We start from the raw sequence: 18809 nt of genomic DNA on the forward strand, positions 1-18809 counted from the left end.
TTTTGTAGCACAAGGAACCAATAAAATAATTATTTTATTGTATAAAAATTCTTTATTTGCCTCTTTATGTATTTACAATTTGAAGGTTGACGGATCATCCTAATAATTTTGTGGAGCTTTATGTTACTATTGTTGGCACTATTACTAAGGTACTCCCAAGATCATGACAATTAGCTGTCATTGCTACCTAGTTGTCTTTATTAAGTAACTTTTTAGTTGTCTAGCTATACAGTATTACCACTATAAATATCAGTCTTCTATGTACTTGAAAACGGCTAAAAACATTAAAAAGTTGGTTAGCAAACATAATATAATTTTGAAGTATAGATATCTTCAGTCTTTAAGATTATACTGTATGTGGTGTTTTTCTAATGTTTTAAAAAAGTTAGAAAATGTACATAAGGTGTAACATTCATGTTCATTCAATGGCTGTGCAGCTTATGTAGCCCTCACTAGACTGAGTTCAGTAGGTTGGTTCTACAACTTTGTCAATCCATTTCAGGGTTGCGGGGGTCAAAGTCTATCTCACCAGGATTAGGGAAAAGAATGAAAACAGGCCTGCACAGAACTGTAGTCCATCATAAGGACCCCACTCACTCACACAAACACACCCCATATTTACACACAGTGACAGTTTACAATTGGCAATTAACAGGACCAAAAAAAAAACCTTTTGTAACTGTTTTCTTCTTGGCTTGAGCATGTTTGGCCACTATAAATTTCACAATATGGAATTATCAAAGCTATTCAATTATGACAAATGTCACGGAATAACGAAAATAAAAGGCAAACTTTATTACAGTGAACAACCATTACTGATATCAGGTAAATGTGGCATGGTAAATTATAGGATGACCGAAGTCCCAAACTGGGACACTTGTGTAGGATGTATGCCCATGCATAATGCCCATCCTCATTTGTTTAATTTCTCATAACTATCAGCAGCTGATGTATAGGTTTTTTGAGGATTGTCGTCCCATGCTCACAGACAGAGCCAGTAGCAGTGACTTCCTAACTGCCCTTCCTATCTGCACACACATTCAGTCTGCTGGTGTTTCATTAACTTGTAGTATGGATCACTTTACCATCAGTAGTGACTATCGGAGGTGAAAAAGAGGAAAATATACAAAATATACAGGTTGGTGTAACTGTTGTCAAAGGAAAATTGAAATAGTAAACTAATTTTTAGTTGAAGCACACAGAATGTTCCTCTGTTTATTTAGAGAGATTTTTATAGGGAGATTTTTAAATTTTAAAACTGTGTACAGATATCTCAATGAAAATCAAACTATCTACATAAATTTCCACAAAGTGTACCACTTTTCAAAAAAATTGGTCATGGTGGCCAAGTTGTTTCATGCAGACAGACAGACAGACAGACAGACAGACAGACAGACAGACATGGGCTATCACAATAGGTGCTCCGCACAATATATAACATACTTAAAAAGAAACAGCTACTGAAATCTCTTGCAGCATTTTTTCTGTTAAATAAAGAATTTCACAGTCTAAGAGTACTCATCTGGTGTTTTCTTGTTAAAAAAATTACTGTTTTAATACCAGAAAAATTAGACTGATAGAACAAATATAGAAATAACTTTTTTCACAAATTTTAATGCCAATTATCATAATCCAAATGCTGGAGGCAAAAATGTTGACCTCTTAACCTTATTCAGCTCATTAGATCAGGAGCAACATGATTTTATAAGGAATTTCGTGTCATGTCACTTTTTAATCTACTTAATCCAGACCAGGTTCCTGGGGGGATTTGGAGGACTGGGGGCTTAGGTGGTGCTGTGGTGCTTATGTCAGTAAGCACAGGGCACAAGGCAGGAAAAATCCTTTCATAGGGTGCCAGTCCATCGCAGGGCGAACACGCACACATACACACGCACACACACACACGCACACACACACACGCACACACACACACCCACACACACACACACACACACACACCAAAAACATATTTGGGCCAATCTAGTGTTGACAATTCTCCAAAAATACATGTCTTTGGACAGTGAAGCACCATACAGATCTGGGGAGAACATGAAAACTCCACACCGGGAGGACTTGAAACATTAATCCTGGTCTCCTTACTGCGAGGCTGCAGTGCTACCACTGTGCCACCGTGCCAGCCTAAAAGGAGTTTCACTAGGGAAATGTTCTCACACTTACTTGCTTATTTTCCTTCACCTTTCTAAAGTCAAAAGGCCTTTATACTCATTAGGTTTAAAATCCAGGCTGGCAAAGTGCCAAAAAACCCATGGGTAAATGGATTTGGGGTACAGGTATATTATAGTTATTTTAATTTGTTTAGTAGTCACAGGATAGAAGCACAAGTTCTATTAGTTCTGAATATTTCAAATAAGATGTTTTTTAAAGGGCTGGGAGGGCACAAAAAAGGGAAGGGTAAAGGGAGTGACTAATTGAGGAACATGCACAACATGAGTTGAAAGCAGTTGGTTCCTTTAAAAAATTCAGTATAAAGGAAGGGCAAAATTCAACTAAGAGCAATTCAATTTACATTTTTAGTATGGCATGTAAACCATTCTTTTTCTGTTTCTTGCCACTGGTTGTTGCACTTTTCATTCACCATTATAGCATTTAAATAGCTCATCTATTGTATCTATTCATATTCTTAAACCACTTGTTCAGGCAGGATGGTGGGGCATTCATTTTTTCCCTTCATTTTATGAAGTGTTTTTTAATCTCAATAAAAAAGCTCTGCAACATGCATTCTATCATGGAAAGTTTTAATAAATTGTCATTTTACTGTCAACAAGCTTCCTATATTTGATTGTTATGTATTATCTTTAATTAGCTATGCTTTATATGTTAAAGATTTGTTTAAATAAATTTACAAGGTTCACTCACCAGCATTAAACAAATCACTTGGTAGCATCAGATACATGTTCAAAAATTATTGGCTTCCTAATAAATATATTTACAATGCTTGTAAAATATTACAATAATGATATATACAGTATATATCATATTTTTTAGAGCGAACATGCTAATAATCTACAATTTATTTACAACTCAGTTATTTGTAAACTATCATAATATAAAAAAATGGTCACAGATACATTCTTATATGATTATGCATAAATTCTATGTACTGTAATAGAAATACTGTTTCTCAACATTAAAACAAATATTGTCTTACTCTGCATGCTTATAATCACTATTTCTTCTTGACTCTTAGGTTATATTTCTTTTTATATTTTCTTTATTCTGAGGATTGTACCTTTGTCTAAGCCATTCAAATTTACATTGCTTGTGAGTTTCTATTTTGTATTTTATTTTATAGTATTTTACAATTTAGAATGGGCACTGAATTTGCTCTAGAATAAGTGATAAAGAACAAGCAACACATCTACATTATGTGTGGCTGTATTTCTTTATTGTAATTTCAAAACCACTACAAGAGGAAGTCCATAAGAGATCCTTGTAAGGGCTGCATACAGATTTGTGAATTTTCTAAATATACAAGAAAATTAACAAAACACTGAAAAATCATTTGGATATCCACCCACTTTAGAAAGGTCTTGGGAAATAAAGTTTATTTGGCTTTAATTCAGTTCCAAATGTAATCCAAAAACTCTGCAAGAGGGTAAATATTTATTGAAGAAAATATTAGTTAGAAACAATGATGACAAAGCAGAACTGGACTATTTTAACTGTTCTTGAGTCGCGACTGTTTCTTTGCTGTTGGTGAAACCTGGGCGGAGGGGGTCAAGTGTCTGAAATGAGAGCTGAGTGTTTGCAGGAGTTTAACACTGAGTGTATCACAGAGAGTTCCTGTGGAGAATTATGGTAGAGAAGTTTTAATGAAGAAGTCTCCTAGAGAGAACTGTTGGTAGTCATGCAGGATATTTGGCAAAGACCAAGTGTGAGTTAGTAAGGCACAGAAAAGTTCAGAGGGTGTTCTGGCAAACAGAATGTTTTCAGGAATTCCTGTCAAAAGACAGGGGGATGAGTGAGAGACAGAGAGAGTAAGAGTAAGAGAAAGAGAGAGAGAGAGAGAGAGAGAACGATGGGAATGAAGAAGGCTTGGGAACTGCCATAAGTCACAAGAATGATGTGCAGGGAGAAGGGAGGGAGAAGCTGCAAGGAGTATTAGCACAACAAAACTGACAGAAGATTTTTGTTATATGTAGAAGTAGACAACAATTAAGTGTTGTGTAGCAACACGTTTTCACTGCAAATGCAGCATTCCGTCACTGGAGTGCTAAGCGTTTAGTTTCTTTATGGCTGAACACAGCAGTTATTTGTGCTTGGAACTTTGCACTATTACCAGTTACCAAGTTGTTAGGAAAGGAATGGCAATCATGAGAGGATGTGAATTCACTGAGGATTTCCTAAAAGAGTAAGGCCCACAGAACACTGTGAGTGACTGTTTCTATCTGGGCAATGATTGTTTGTGTTGTGTTTTGATTTCTTTTGCTTGCATTAATCAAACGAAGGGGCCAATACTTGATTTGCTATGTCTTCCAGAAAGACAGGTCTGTAAGGCCTGCAAAGGCATATATTGCCAATCAACTTTGTGTATATTTTATAAGGATGGTTAGTGTAGTGTAAACATTGATTGACTTCTATTTCCTTCAATTATTTGTGTAAGTGTTGGTGTAATTTATGCACATGCTCTTCAAGTGGGCTGTGAGGAAGAGTAGTAGTGATCTGAAAGGACATGTATGAAAGAGTAGAGAGATGATAGAGAGGGTACAAGAAGGGTGAGGAATTTGGGAGAAAAATGGGGAAGGGAAGAGGATAGTAGATTTTTACATGCTCTGATTTGGTAAAAGCTGATACATGTTTTCAAAAGAAAGTAAATCAGCTTGTGAGTTTCAGTAATGGAGGAAGAGAAAGTGAAATATATCCAGAGAAGCTCTCAATTGGAAGAAATAAAGAATTGTAAGGTCATAAATGGGGAAACTGTGACAGTGTGGCATAAAGTCTTGGTGATTGGACTGGGATGGACTTGGAGATCAGAATCAGCAGGTGAATTAAACAGAAATAAGTATCACCAAGGATAAAGTGGTGGGGATGAAAAGAGGAGGTGCTTAAGAGCATGTTTAGAATTTTTTTTTAAATGAGGTGCAGTCATTTGAGAGTATGGAGGAATAGTGAGAGAAGAATGGCAAAGTTGTATTATGAGTAGGTTTAGAGGTTTTGGGTAGGACAGGAAGGAGCCCACCAGGGAATAAAGAGAAATTTTTTTGTTGGTAGGACTCAGCTTCAAGGCAGAATACTTAAAATACACAATACACTATAAATAATAAAATAAACAAAATAAATATAAAAGACAGCAGCAATAAAACATCATCAAGTCCAGACTTTTCCTGAGGTAGTACATCTGCAGAGACCAGTGATCTGTGTGCGTGGGTCTGCAGGGGAGAAATACGAGTGTGTGTGTTTGATTACGAGGGAAAGTGTGTGTGCATGACTACAGGGGGGCAGGTTAGGGGTAGATGTATATGTGTGTATCAGCAGGGGCAGATGGACTTCACAGCTTCGTGGAAAAAGCTGTCTTTCAGTCTGCTGGTACGTATTTTTATGTTTTTGTACCATTTTCCCGAAGGCAGTGGTACAAACAGTCCATTTCCCGGATGGGTGAGATCTGTAGCTATACATTTGGCCTTCTTCTGCACCCTTCCAGCATATACAGAGTTCAGGTCTAGGAGAGAACTTCCCACGATCCCCTGTGCTGTTCTCACAACCCATGACAAGTCCTTTCTGTCCTGTGCTGTGCAGCTGCCATACCACACTGTCATACTGTGACAGAGAATGCTTTCTATAGCGGATCTGTAAAAGTTTGTGAGCAGCCTAGAGGAGAATCCAGCATGTCTCACCTTCCTGAGGAAGAAGAGTCTTTGTTGGGCCTTCTTTAACAGGTGAGATGTGTTCAAAGACCAGGTCAGATCCGATGTGATGTGGATACCCAAGAACATATTATATTGTCCACAGTATATAACCTATATATTGTCCACACACATTACAGCCTCCTCATGTATGAATATAGGAGCATGTCCTGTTCTTCTGGACCTCCTATAGTCCACAATGATCTCTTTGGTCTTGTTGGTGTTCAAGATGAGGTTGTTGGCAGAGCACCATAGTGCCAGGTGTTGTATCTCCTCTCTGTAGTGAGTCTCATCATTGTCTGATATGAGACCCACCACGGTATATGAAGAATTTGAGACAAAAGAGAGCACGAGAATGATTTTTAGAATAGTGAAGGGTAGGAACAAAGCAGATGAAAATTAATCAAGTTGTGGTCTTGAGTAAGTATGATAGGATCAAAAATAGATGGAAGTCGTCATACTTTGAAAAGCTGTTAAATTAAAAAAATTCAAGTGAAGTATTTGGGGATGGAGTTTAAAATGAAGGACCAATGCCAAGAATAAGGAGGGAGGAAGTAAAAGAGGCACTGAAAAGAAACAAAAAGGGAAAGGCAACACAACCAGAAGAAATACCAGCAGAAGTATGTAAGAGTTTAGGAGAAGAGGGAGTAGATGTGTTGTGGGATCTAATGCAGAAGATATTCAGGATTATGGAAACTATAGAGATAAAGTTAATGTCACACACAATGAAAAATTGAGAAAGGGTTATAGAGAGAAGGCTTATGGAAGAGACAACCATAGGGAAGGAACAACTGATACAGTCTTTGTATTGAGACAGCTCATAGGGAAGTGTCAAGAAAAACAGAAAGGTTTGCAAATGGTGTTTATTATTTTGGAGAAGGGTTCTGTTAGAGTGCCACATCAAGAGGTCTGGAGGTGCACGAGAGCGAAGGGAATACCAGAGATATACTGTATGCAAGGATTATCTAAGATATCTATGAGGAGTAAAAGCAGGGTAGGGGTAACAGACAGGATCCCAGTTAGAGTAGGTCTGCACTAGGGATCTTCTTTAAGTCCTTACCTCTTTGATCTGGTTATGGATGTGTTGAGTCATAGGATAAAATACCAATTCCCCATTCATGCTTTTTGCTGATGACATTGTGTTTTGTAGCACCAGAAAAGAGGATGTGGAGAGGTATGGGCTTTTAAAGACAAAGGATTAAATATGCATAGGACGATGAAGGAATATATGAAGTTTAATGATTCAGAAGTTAGCCTGCAGAGAGAGCTATTTAAAAGAATGGACAAATTTAAATATCCAAGATCAGTGGTTCCCAAGATGGACAATTAGATGCAGAGATAACCAATAGAGTGCAGTGTGGATGGAACATTTGGAAGAAGGTACAGTGCATCCGGAAAGTATTCACAGCGCATCACTTTTTCCACATTTTGTTATGTTACAGCCTTATTCCAAAATGGATTAAATTCATTTTTTTCCTCAGAATTCTACACACAACACCCCATAATGACAACGTGAAAAAAGTTTACTTGAGGTTTTTGCAAATTTATTAAAATTTAAAAAATTGAGAAAGTACATGTACATAAGTATTCACAGCCTTTGCCATGAAGCTCAAAATTGAGAACAGGTGCATCCTGTTTCCCCTGATCATCCTTGAGATGTTTCTGCAGCTTAATTGGAGTCCACCTGTGGTAAATTCAGTTGACTGGACATGATTTGGAAAGGCACACACCTGTCTACATAAGGTCCCACAGTTGACAGTTCATGTCAGAGCACAAACCAAGCATGAAGTCAAAGGAATTGTCTGTAGACCTCCGATACAGGATTGTCTCGAGGCACAAATCTGAGGAAGGTTACAGAAACATTTCTGCTGCTTTGAAGGTCCCAATAAGCACAGGGGCCTCCATCATCCGTAAGTGGAAGAAGTTCGAAACCACCAGGACTCTTCCTAGAGCTGGCCGGCCATCTAAACTGAGCGATCGGGGGAGAAGGGCCTTAGTCAGGGAGGTGACCAAGAACCCGATGGTCACTCTGTCAGAGCTCCAGAGGTCCTCTGTGGAGAGAGGAGAACATTCCAGAAGGACAACCATCTCTGCAGCAATCCACCAATCAGGCCTGTATGGTAGAATGGCCAGACGGAAGCCACTCCTTAATAAAAGGCACATGGCAGCCCGCCTGGAGTTTGCCAAAAGGCACCTGAAGGACTCTCAGACCATGAGAAAGAAAATTCTCTGGTCTGATGAGACAAAGATTGAACTGTTTGGTGTGAATGCCAGGCATACGTTTAGAGGAAACAGGCACTGCTCATCATCAGGCCAATACCATCCCTACAGTGAAGCATGGTGGTGGCAGAATCATGCTGTGGGGATGTTTTTCAGTGGCAGGGACTGGGAGACTAGTCAGGATAAAGGGAAAGATGACTACAGCAATGTACAGAGACATCCTGGATGAAAACCTGCTCCAGAGCGCTCTTGACCTCAGACTGGGGCAACAGTTCATCTTTCAGCAGGACAACGACCCTAAGCACACAGCCAAGATATCAAAGGAGTGGCTTCAGGACAACATCTCTGGAGAGATCTTAAAATGGCTGTGCACTGACGCTTCCCATCCAACCTGATGGAGCTTAAGAGGTGCTGCAAAGAGGAATGGACGAAACTGGCCAAGGATAGGTGTGCCAAGGTTGTGGCATCATATTCAAAAAGACTTGAGGCTGTAATTGCTGCCAAAGGTGCATCAACAAAGTATTGAGAAAAGGCTGTGAATACTTATGTACATGTGATTTCTCAGTTTTTTTTATTTTTAATAAATTTGCAAAAACCTCAAGTACACTTTTTTCACGTTGTCATTATGGGGTGTTGTGTGTAGAATTCTGAGGGAAAAAATGAATTTAATCCATTTTGGAATATGGCTGTAACATAACAAAATGTGAAAAAAGTGATGCACTGTGAATACTTTCCAGATGCACTGTATAAGAAGTATTGTGTGATCAAAGAAATAAGGCAAAGGTTAAAGGTAAAGTCTGTAAGACAGTAGTAAAACCAGAAATGATGTATGGAGCTTTAACATGAGAAGTAAAGGAAGTGCAGGAGAAGAAGTTAGATGTATCACAAATGATAATGTTGAGATGGATATGTGGAGTTACAAAAAATGACAGATAAGAAATGAGCCAATCAGAGGTAAAACAAAAGTGGAAGAGATACCTAAGAAAGTAGGTTGAAGTGGTGTGAGCATGTGATGAGGAGATGCAATGAATATGTGGGCAAAAAACTGATGGGAATGGAAGTGCAGGGGAAGAGAAAGTGAGGGAGGCCAAAATCGAGGTGGATGGATAAAGTAAAAGAAGATCTGACGGTAAAGGGTTTGACTGGGGAGGAGGTGCAGGAACAAGCTGTATGGAGAAAGATGATCAATCACATTGAGCCCACACAGAAGTTGGAAAAGTTGAAGAGGAGGAAACAGAAGAAGATTTGTATAAGAGCATGAGTAGTTTTGCTAATGACAACACTTGCTTGGCAAATATATACTGTTATTATGCTTTGGTAAAGTTAATGTTGTGTTTCATATCTAAAACAGTGTATTATTGTAATATATTTTTATTTAGATTCTCATGCCAAGTTGTGCATATTACTTGGTATTTTTTTATAATGTTTAGAAAATTAAGGAGCTATTAATTCAAGTATACTCACGTTGATGGTGTCACTGCTAATATAAATTAGTAACACGAGTTCTAGCTGAATAGATGCCAAAGATTACTTCCCTAATTACCCAAGGACCTGCCCTTCAGGCTTGTAAGGAATAAGACGGTGAAAAAGACTAAGGGATGGTGTTACACATAAACAAATACAAGCATACATCTTTCTGGGTAATTATGCAGTTAAGTGTCTCTGGTTTTCCCTGGAGGGCCTGAATCCTGCAAAGCAATTGTAAACATAATTATTTTTTAAATTTAAAATTGTCAGTGGCTTTTGTTGGGCATCACTTTTTGTACAGCAGACACATAACATGAGGAAGGAGAAATAAAGCCAAGAAGGACTTCACTGGAGTATTGTATGTTGCTACCTATGTAACAGCCTTTAGTTGAGCTTACCCAGACTGGTCCAATGGCTTATTGGTTGCTTGTTTTAATTTGGATTTTTTGCAGTCTAGCGTTATTTTGTCTGCTTGTTTTCAACTATTTTTCTGAAGTTTACTTGTGAATGTCTCCATGCCTATTTTTTACAATTTCTTTGGTGAATGCACTTCTCATTACATATGCCTTCAGTTAACTTTTGTGCCATGTCTGTGTTTCATTCAGTTCATCCAGATCTTTTTTTCACTGGGTTCATGCCACTGATCTTGCTGTGGTAGGGTCAGACAGCTTGGATTTTTTACCAGTGCTCCTATGTGCACTTCTGAATAGCAAACTCATGCACGATGGTACTTTCATATACATTTATCTCATGACTGACTTTAAATTTCTAATTTTAAAATAACTGTTTAAAATACCCTGGTGGTTCTGTGCTTTTGAACATAGTGTAATATAGCCTCAAGTGACCCAAGACCACTGGGGAATAAAAAGCATTAACCACTTCTTAGAAAATAAAATGTATTGGTATTTTTTCATGACCTAAAATTAAAATCAAATAAAAAAACAGCTCAAGCTCCTACTCAATATTCACAATCAAAGCATGCAAACACTGGCATAAGACTTTTAAATCTGGAGAAAAACTGTGTTACCTAGACAAGCAACAATTTCATTCTGAACTATGTGACTGTTTGTAATTCTTTTCTCTGTACTTTTGCCCCTCTTAATTTCACTGTCCAGTTTGAAAAAGTAATGAATTCATAGTCTACTTGGAACTTTCTTAAAACCTTTCCAAAATATTTTATAACCCTGAACAGAATTGGTTCTTGTCTTGTACATGATACTGTGGGAGTAGGTTTGGACTCCCTAAAACTCTAAAATGGAATACTGATGGATGAAAAATAAAGAACCACAACAGACTAGGAACAGGATTTATTTTTTCCTCTTTTGTTTTTGGTATGCATGTTTTCTTTTCTTTTGTCAATACTATTAATTGTATCAAGCACAATGAAAGAGTGTTGCCTCACAGTAAGGAGACCTGGGTTTGCTTCCCGGGTCCTCCCTGCAGGGAGTTTGCATGTTCTCCCCATGTCTGCGTGGGTTTCCTCTGGGTGTTCCGGTTTCCTCCCACAGTCCAAAGACATGCAGGTTAGGTGCATTGTCGATTCTAAATTGTCCCTACTGTGTGTTTGGTGTGTGTGTGTGTGCCCTGCAGTGGGCTGACACCCTGCCTGGGGTTTGTTCCTGCCTTGTGCCCTGTGTTGACTGGGATTGGCTCCAGCAGACCCCCGTGACCCTGTGTTCGGATATAGCGGGTTGGACAATGACTGACTGATGAAAGAGATAATTTATCAATACTGTACTGTATATATTATCATTCTTTTGTTGGGTACTATTGATTAACTCAATACATCTATACAATGGTAAGCATGTTTCTATGGTACTCTGTAAAGCTTCTTATGATGATGCATGCTATTAATAACACTATATTAAAAATACTGTAGGATTAAACAGTTTGCACTTCTTATAATATGAAGGATGCAACAGAATTTTATCTCCTGTCATTCAGCAATACAATTTCATGAGAATGAAAGTTTTTATGTCTGCTAAGAACCTTTATGGGTGTGATTCTGAATCTTATATGGTGTTATTTAATCTCAATAAAAAACCTCTGCAACATCAAGTGAAGAATGGAAATATTAAAGAGTGATTCATTTTGAGGAACTGCCAACATTAAAGATGTACTTTATGTAAAATGTGTATACTATTAGTTGTACACTAACTATTAACAATTAATTAAAGTGAATAATTCAGTTAATACATTATTCACAGAGCAGTTGTGTTTAACATTATTGTAAAAAGAAAATATATATTCTGGTAAATTCTGAACAGTGTGTGAGCAAAGCACAATTCATCCTTGCTTATTACTGCCTGGTGCACACTGTTCTTCTCTCTCAATCCAGTCATCCATAACATTAAAATCTTTGCTAAATGTGTTTGCCAAATGATGGTCATTTCACAATAGTACTTTGTGTTTTAGGCAATGCTTGGGGAATTAATGAAATCAAATCAGGGTAAAATCAACAATCCCAATAGTTTACTATTAAATGTGGATTTAATTTTGACTGGTAAAACAAGGGGAGATGGACGTTTTCATAATGACACAATCAATCTCATTTTCAAGGCGGTCCTCTGACATCAGTTCTATATTTGTTTCCTCTTCCTATACATAAATAAGATATTTTTTCAACTTCACTAGCTTGTCTGACCATCCTTCATATATATAACTTCTACGTACAATGTGAGCATGTGTGAGCCTGTGCTGCTTCCTTATACAATTCCACACCCTTAATCCAATCTCAATAAAATTTTGCACACTAAATTGGAACTCTACATTTTGACCTTAGGCTACCTGGAATGAGGGGGGGTCCCTTTTACTACAATGTGAATGCACCTGAAAAAAGGCTTAAATAAAACAGGCAAATCATTTACAATTCCTTGTAAAGATAGTGTTGAGAAAGTTGGACAGCACTAACAGTTTGCTATTACATACATTAAATAAAAGAATTTACATAAACAATATAGAAAAAGAAAATTCTATTTACTCAACCTTGGATACCTGTTCCTATATAACATATATACACTAAAATTAGCTGTGTTTGAAGGATTCAGCACTTTCTCTTAAGTTGCCAAAATTTCCCACACATCACATTAAGGCCCTCAATAATCTTATTCTGTCAACAACTGTTACTTAATTTAAAAATAAGTTTCTTTCAAAAAAAGTTTAGAACTCCAATTATAGGAAAAATAACTGCTTTCTGTCAATTATCATCACAAGTGGCTTATGAAAGAAATAAGACAATAAAAACAAACGCAGTTTAATTTTATACTTAAGTCACAAAGTGATTCCTGAAATATGACTTTACTTGAATTACTTTTTTCTATAAACCATACAATTGACTGTGTTCATATTTGGCATAATAAACAATGAGTAATGTAAAATACTTACAAATAAGCTTTCGTTATTAATTAGACTTACATTTAAAATAACACAACACAGCCTTACATTGTCATGTACATGTGTGCAGCATGCCATCTGTACTAGGTAAAAAATATGTGGGATTTCAAACCCGGACACTATTTTCTAAATTACACATACAGTAATAAAACACAGTCATTTGGACTCATTGTTCAAGAAACCAGAAATCTGTTTCAAACAAAAATGCATTATTCAAGGGCATCTTTTATACTAGACACGTCAGAAACACCCACTTTAAAACTAACCTTCCTTTCATTGTGTTGTTCAGCTAATATTTGGAAGACATACAAATATTTTTAAAACAAATGTTTTGTAGGACACAATGAAAATATTCCTTAAGGGATATACAGTAAATGGTTTATCTCTCCAAGAAACAAATGTCATGAGTTCAGAGTAAAGCTGGAAGAGTTCTGGAGAATAAAAACAGCCTTTCACACAAAAATAGTGGTGTACCTGACAAAAAGGCAAATGTGTGTGAATTTCAGGTGTGCTCTGTCACCATTTCCACAACCCTATTTAATGTAAATGAGTTCTTTTATAGTCAGTACTGCTTGATGAAAGAAGATAAAACATGCTTGAATATCCTACCTTCCTGCACAGCCTGGAATGGGTTGTTTCCATCCACAAATGTCACAGAAAAAGTGATTTTCTCTGTTGATAAGATTTCCTCATTAAGGTTGAGGTCGGCCACTGCCAAGCGAAATACTTCATCATCCTTTTTGGCAGATTCATCAAAAATTGCCCCTGGAAATGGACAGGGATAAAAAAGAAGAAATATTGTTTATTACAGATGAAGGCAGCTTGAAGATACATTTTCGAAGGACACTCAGAGACATACAGCAAAACGTTTCATTTTACTGTGTTAAATTTAAAGCTGAAACTCCGAGATCCTGGGAAATATGGCAGAAAAAGAGAGGGTGCTTAGTTTATTTATTATTTGAAAACCATATTTATCAATCAAAATAACAGATACGATTTGTAGACCCATCAGAAATGTGAATTATACCCTACATTTTTTCTAGGAAGACAGTCTTACAGTTTTGTTTAAGGACCAAAAAAAGATTCATTTGGTTTATTATGTCAGACTTAATGATGCCAACTTCAGTCTCAGAAAAATATAACAAGGCAATAAAATAATGCAAAGTAAAAACACTGTAGTTATAGTGCTTTAAATGTGTTAGAAATGTACTTCTGAAAAATTTTAAGAGCAACCAAAAAAGTTGACATCATTTAGGATAGGCAGGCAAGAAACCACTGGAAAGTAACATTGAATATATATATATATATATATATATATATATATATATATATATATATATATATATATATATATATATATACACTAGGGAGCAAAGCCCCCTGCTCACTTCGCTCGCCCACCAGCAATGGGCATGCTTTGCGCCTCTGCTGCTCACGTTGTGAAGGGGGGGGGGCTGAATGCACGCTAAGGAGATGCAGATGGATCAGCTGCTGGCTTGCTGCTGCTGCTACCAAGCTGCGTGTTCTGCTTATCGCACTGCGCGTCGATCATTTAAAAGCCTGTACAGCAGCTGTCCTTGCTTCGTTCGCCCACCCCCTGCCCCACGCTACGCGTCAGCCACTGTGCGTCTCTGCTGCTCACGTTGTGGGGGTGGGGGGGGGGGGGATGATAGCACGCTAAGGAGATGCGGACGGATCAGCTGCTGGCCTGCTGATGCCGAGCTGTGTGTTCTGCTTGTCGTGCTGCACGTTGATCATTTAAAATCCTGTACTTTTGTCTCACTGCTTTGTCTCACGGGACGTTAAGGTGTCTCTCGCGGGATGTCAAAGTGTCTTCCGAGATGATCACGTCTCGACCCAAGTTTTTTTTATTATAGAGATACCGCCAAGGGACACTGTGGGAAGTTGGTGGGAGAAAAAATTGTACTAATGGACTATGACAACAGAAGCCCCGAAGTACTTCTGGGCTGATTAAAACCTGAATTCTCCAGCTGACCCGGAAGTGCGGGCAAGTCACGGGGGAGGAAGAATAGAAGCACTTCCATGTCAAAGACTATACAAAGGACTAGTGGAAACCCAGCAGGCAAGCCAGAGTTGGGAGGTAGTAGGATAGAGCTTGCTGGGAGGTGTGAAGGAGAAATTAGCAATTAATATTACTTTACTGTTGTGTTTATTGTGGTTGTGGTGCTTTGGAGGCACTATTATATTACTACTAGCAAAATACCCGTGCTTCGCAGCGGAGAAGTAGTGTATTAAAGAGGTTATGTAAACATATATATGTATGTATATATATATATATATATATATATATATATATATATATATATATACACATATCTACATATACATATATATACATATATATATATATATATACATATACATATACACATCCACATATATATACATATATATATATACTCATATCAACATATACATACACATACATATACACACATACATACACACACACATATACATATATACTACATATACACATACATACATATACATACATACATACATGCACACATATATATACATATACATATTTACATATCTACATATATATATATACATATCTACATATATATTCACATATATATACATATCTACATATATATATATATATATAGACATACATATATAGATACATACATTCACATATATATATATATATATATATATATATATATATATATATATACATATCTACTGCTTTTAAATTTTTATTAAGAAGAAAAGAAAACCTTTTTAAATTGAGGGAAAATATACCCATAACAATTTGTTAAGGATCTGTTTTTTGTGAAGCTGCCTTTACACAGCCTCTCCGCTGTTTTATAAACGAACGCCATATAAGGCCGTCCTTTCTCCTTGCTTAGCGGTTCTGTATTGTTTTATTGTTTGTTTATTACGATTGTTATAGTTATTGTGTTATAGCTATTTGAGACTCATTTTTCTGTTCAGGTACCCATTTCCTTTATGTAATCCGCGGATTCTCCGCTATTTTTTGTTCATTTATTACGATTATAGTTATTTATTGATTCCCTTCTTTAGCTGACTGCCTGCTCATATAAGGCGCTCTGCTGTTTTTTTGTGAAGCAGCCTTTACACAGGTTCTCCGCTGCTTTATAAACGAACGCCATATAAGGACATCCTTTTTCCTTGCTTCGCCAAGGAAGCAGCCTTTTTATTTAATCCACGGGTTCTCCACTGTTTTATTGTTCGTTTATTACGATTGTTATAGTTCTCTTTGTATACCACGTTGTCAGTTCAGCACTCTGGTTGTAATATGACCAAGCCGTGCAAGCTTACTGTTGAGAATGCAACGTATAGTTGTACAGGAGAAAAGCAATCTTGCCTCAAATCAATGGCAACCTTTTGTAGGTCTATGAACTTAATTTAAACTTTAGGTGTACACGGTGCTTTGTTTCCGAAGTACCTGCACTCATGAAAATGTCTGTATGCATCAGTCACTTCACATTCTTTTCCTACATTATCAATTGTGAAATGTGTTTTTTGAACAGGTTTGATTCATCAAAGTGATTACTCGTGCTGTGTTCAGTCAGTTCACGTGAGCCGCTCTCTTGTGTGATGTTGCGATGTCCACGGCTTTATTTAATGTTAGCTAAGACCCGGCACTTAAAAGTTTCTCGCTACAGCAATTTTAACTCCGTTACAAAGTGATCCAAAGTCTCGTTTATACCTCGTGTCTTCTCATTAAACTTGTATGTCGCGAATATGGTATTGCAAACGGCAGCGGGAGCGTTTCTATAAACTTAATTTAAACTTACGGTTTACACCGTGCTTTGTTTCCGCAGTAGCTGCACTTATGAATATGCTTGTATGCTTCACTCGCTCGCTTCTTATTGTTTCGCTGCCTTCTCAATTGTGTAATGAATGTTTTCTTCAGCACTCTTTGGGGCTCTTCCTTGTTTTCTACGTACTGCGTTCACAGTCAGTTCACGTGATTACGTGGGAGGCGTGATGACGCGATACGCAACTCCGCCTCCCACAGCCATCGAGCTGCAGTCTATTACAGTATATGGACAAAAAAGTGGTTCCAGTTATGACCGTTACGCGTAGAATTTCGAAATGAAACCTGCCTAACTTTTGTAAGTAAGCTGTAAGGAATGAGCCTGCCAAATTTCAGCCTTCCACCTACACGGGAAGTTGGACAATTAGTGATAAATGAGTCAGTCAGTCAGTGAGTGAGTGAGTGAGTGAGTCAGTGAGGGCTTTGCCTTTTGTTAGTATAGATTAAAAGTCTTCTTAGTGCTTTTAGCCTGTGTCCAGAGCGTCTGTCTGTTGGGGAAAAGGTGGGCAATAGTGCCACCAAGCATCCATTTTATTTACAATATATATAATTATACTCACAGATTCGACTTCACAGAAACTCTGCAAGAGAATGTGTTAATATTTTGAAGGTTTGTCCTGAATACTGGCCTAGCACTTGTAAACACAGGAGGAGCATCTTTATTGGTATTTTTTTATGTTTAAAATAAATATTAGAAACAAAAGATTTCACAAATTAAAAGCCAGTTTTATAGCAATGTTTATTCAACCTAATCAAAGACAATACCCGCAATCCCTATTGTTCTTCTAGCATTTCTTTTCTTTTTCATTTTTAAACACTGTTGCCTTAATGTAACAGTTTTTGCTTTTACTTGTCACTCAAGCCTGAGGTTTTAGGGTTTATTTCCCTTGTTGAGAATATGTAATATATTTTGGGAAATATAAGTTATTTCTTGAGCTTTTAAAGCCAATTCACCATGTTGGGCCAGTGCAGGCTGAAGGTTGTCTGTGGAGTTTGGGGTCAGGCTGCCTGGGGTTAGGCCTTTCTTTAGGCAAGCTAGAGAATGTCTTGGGTTATTTTTCTGGGTATTTTGGAGGGCTCACACACTTTTCAATATTTAGAGTGCACTCATATCATTACAGTTGCTTTACCTGACCAGTGGTGATTGTGGACGATGTCATTGGGTCACTGGTACATAAAATGGCAACATACTATTTGTGGTTATCAAAAATTGTGAATATAAAATGTTTAACAAGTGCATCATTGAAGGAATCTTTGAGATACAGTAAATTTTCAGCGATGTTCTTGAGGCTTTCTTTTTGATTAGATATTAGGTTTAGTCCCACAGCATTTTTTTTTCTTGTTTTGTCAAACACGCTGTTAGTTTGTGACTCTGAATTAGCTGGGTGTGAGTTTGTATGGTTGTGTGAGTCACTGTGGCATGTGATATACTGATAGGTTGATACTTAACCTAACTCTGAAACCCTGCCTACCTATAGCCCCAAATTGGAATAAGCAGGGTCAGTGAATATAACGTATCCTAATAAATATCTATAAAGATAAAGATTATCTATAAAGATTATATATGTTCGTGGAAAGATAAAAAGAACAACAAACAATTAGTTTTGCCTATTATGCATACAATTTAACCAGTATAAAAAGTAGAGGAAACAATATTAAATGAAGTCCCAATGTAAGAGCCATTTGCTAGTTATTTAGGTTGTGTCAAGTAGATAGAAGTGTTTGCTAGGTTATGTTAAACGTTTGCCTATAAAAATGGGGATAATCTAAGAGAGGTTCTTATAACCCCCCACAAGCTGAATTGAATTGGTATATTCTAACTATTTCTTGTCTCTGACTAGATATTTGTCTCAATTAGTGACCTGTCTTGCCATAAGTAAGGCATTGAGCGCACGTGGTTTTAAACCGTGCCTTAACGTGCTCAATAGTATGTAATGCAACGTGCTCTACTGAATGTGCAGTTGCGTACATTTAGAGTGTAATGAAGGCGAAGTAAAGCATCTTTAAGTATAGAAACAACTGAAGTTTGACAAGAACAGCTAAAGGAA

The 18809-nt window shown here is 37.2% G+C and overlaps 2 protein-coding genes across 3 annotated transcripts in view; one reads left to right on the forward strand and one right to left on the reverse strand.

The window, feature by feature from the left end:
* Nucleotides 1–18809, reverse strand: part of grid2 (glutamate receptor, ionotropic, delta 2) — a 2355570-nt gene that overhangs the window by 1843090 nt on the left and 493671 nt on the right. For both annotated transcript variants that reach the window (XM_028802162.2, XM_051927734.1), the window contains exon 2: nucleotides 13554–13709. In XM_028802162.2, the coding sequence (XP_028657995.1) occupies nucleotides 13554–13709 (156 nt within the window). The remainder of the gene's footprint in view (nucleotides 1–13553; nucleotides 13710–18809) is intronic.
* The window catches only part of LOC127527824 (uncharacterized), a 957746-nt gene that overhangs the window by 622654 nt on the left and 316283 nt on the right, over nucleotides 1–18809 (forward strand). The window lies entirely within an intron of this gene.

The sequence above is a fragment of the Erpetoichthys calabaricus genome, chromosome 5 (genome assembly GCF_900747795.2).
Source record: "Erpetoichthys calabaricus chromosome 5, fErpCal1.3, whole genome shotgun sequence".
Lineage (NCBI taxonomy): Eukaryota > Metazoa > Chordata > Cladistia > Polypteriformes > Polypteridae > Erpetoichthys > Erpetoichthys calabaricus.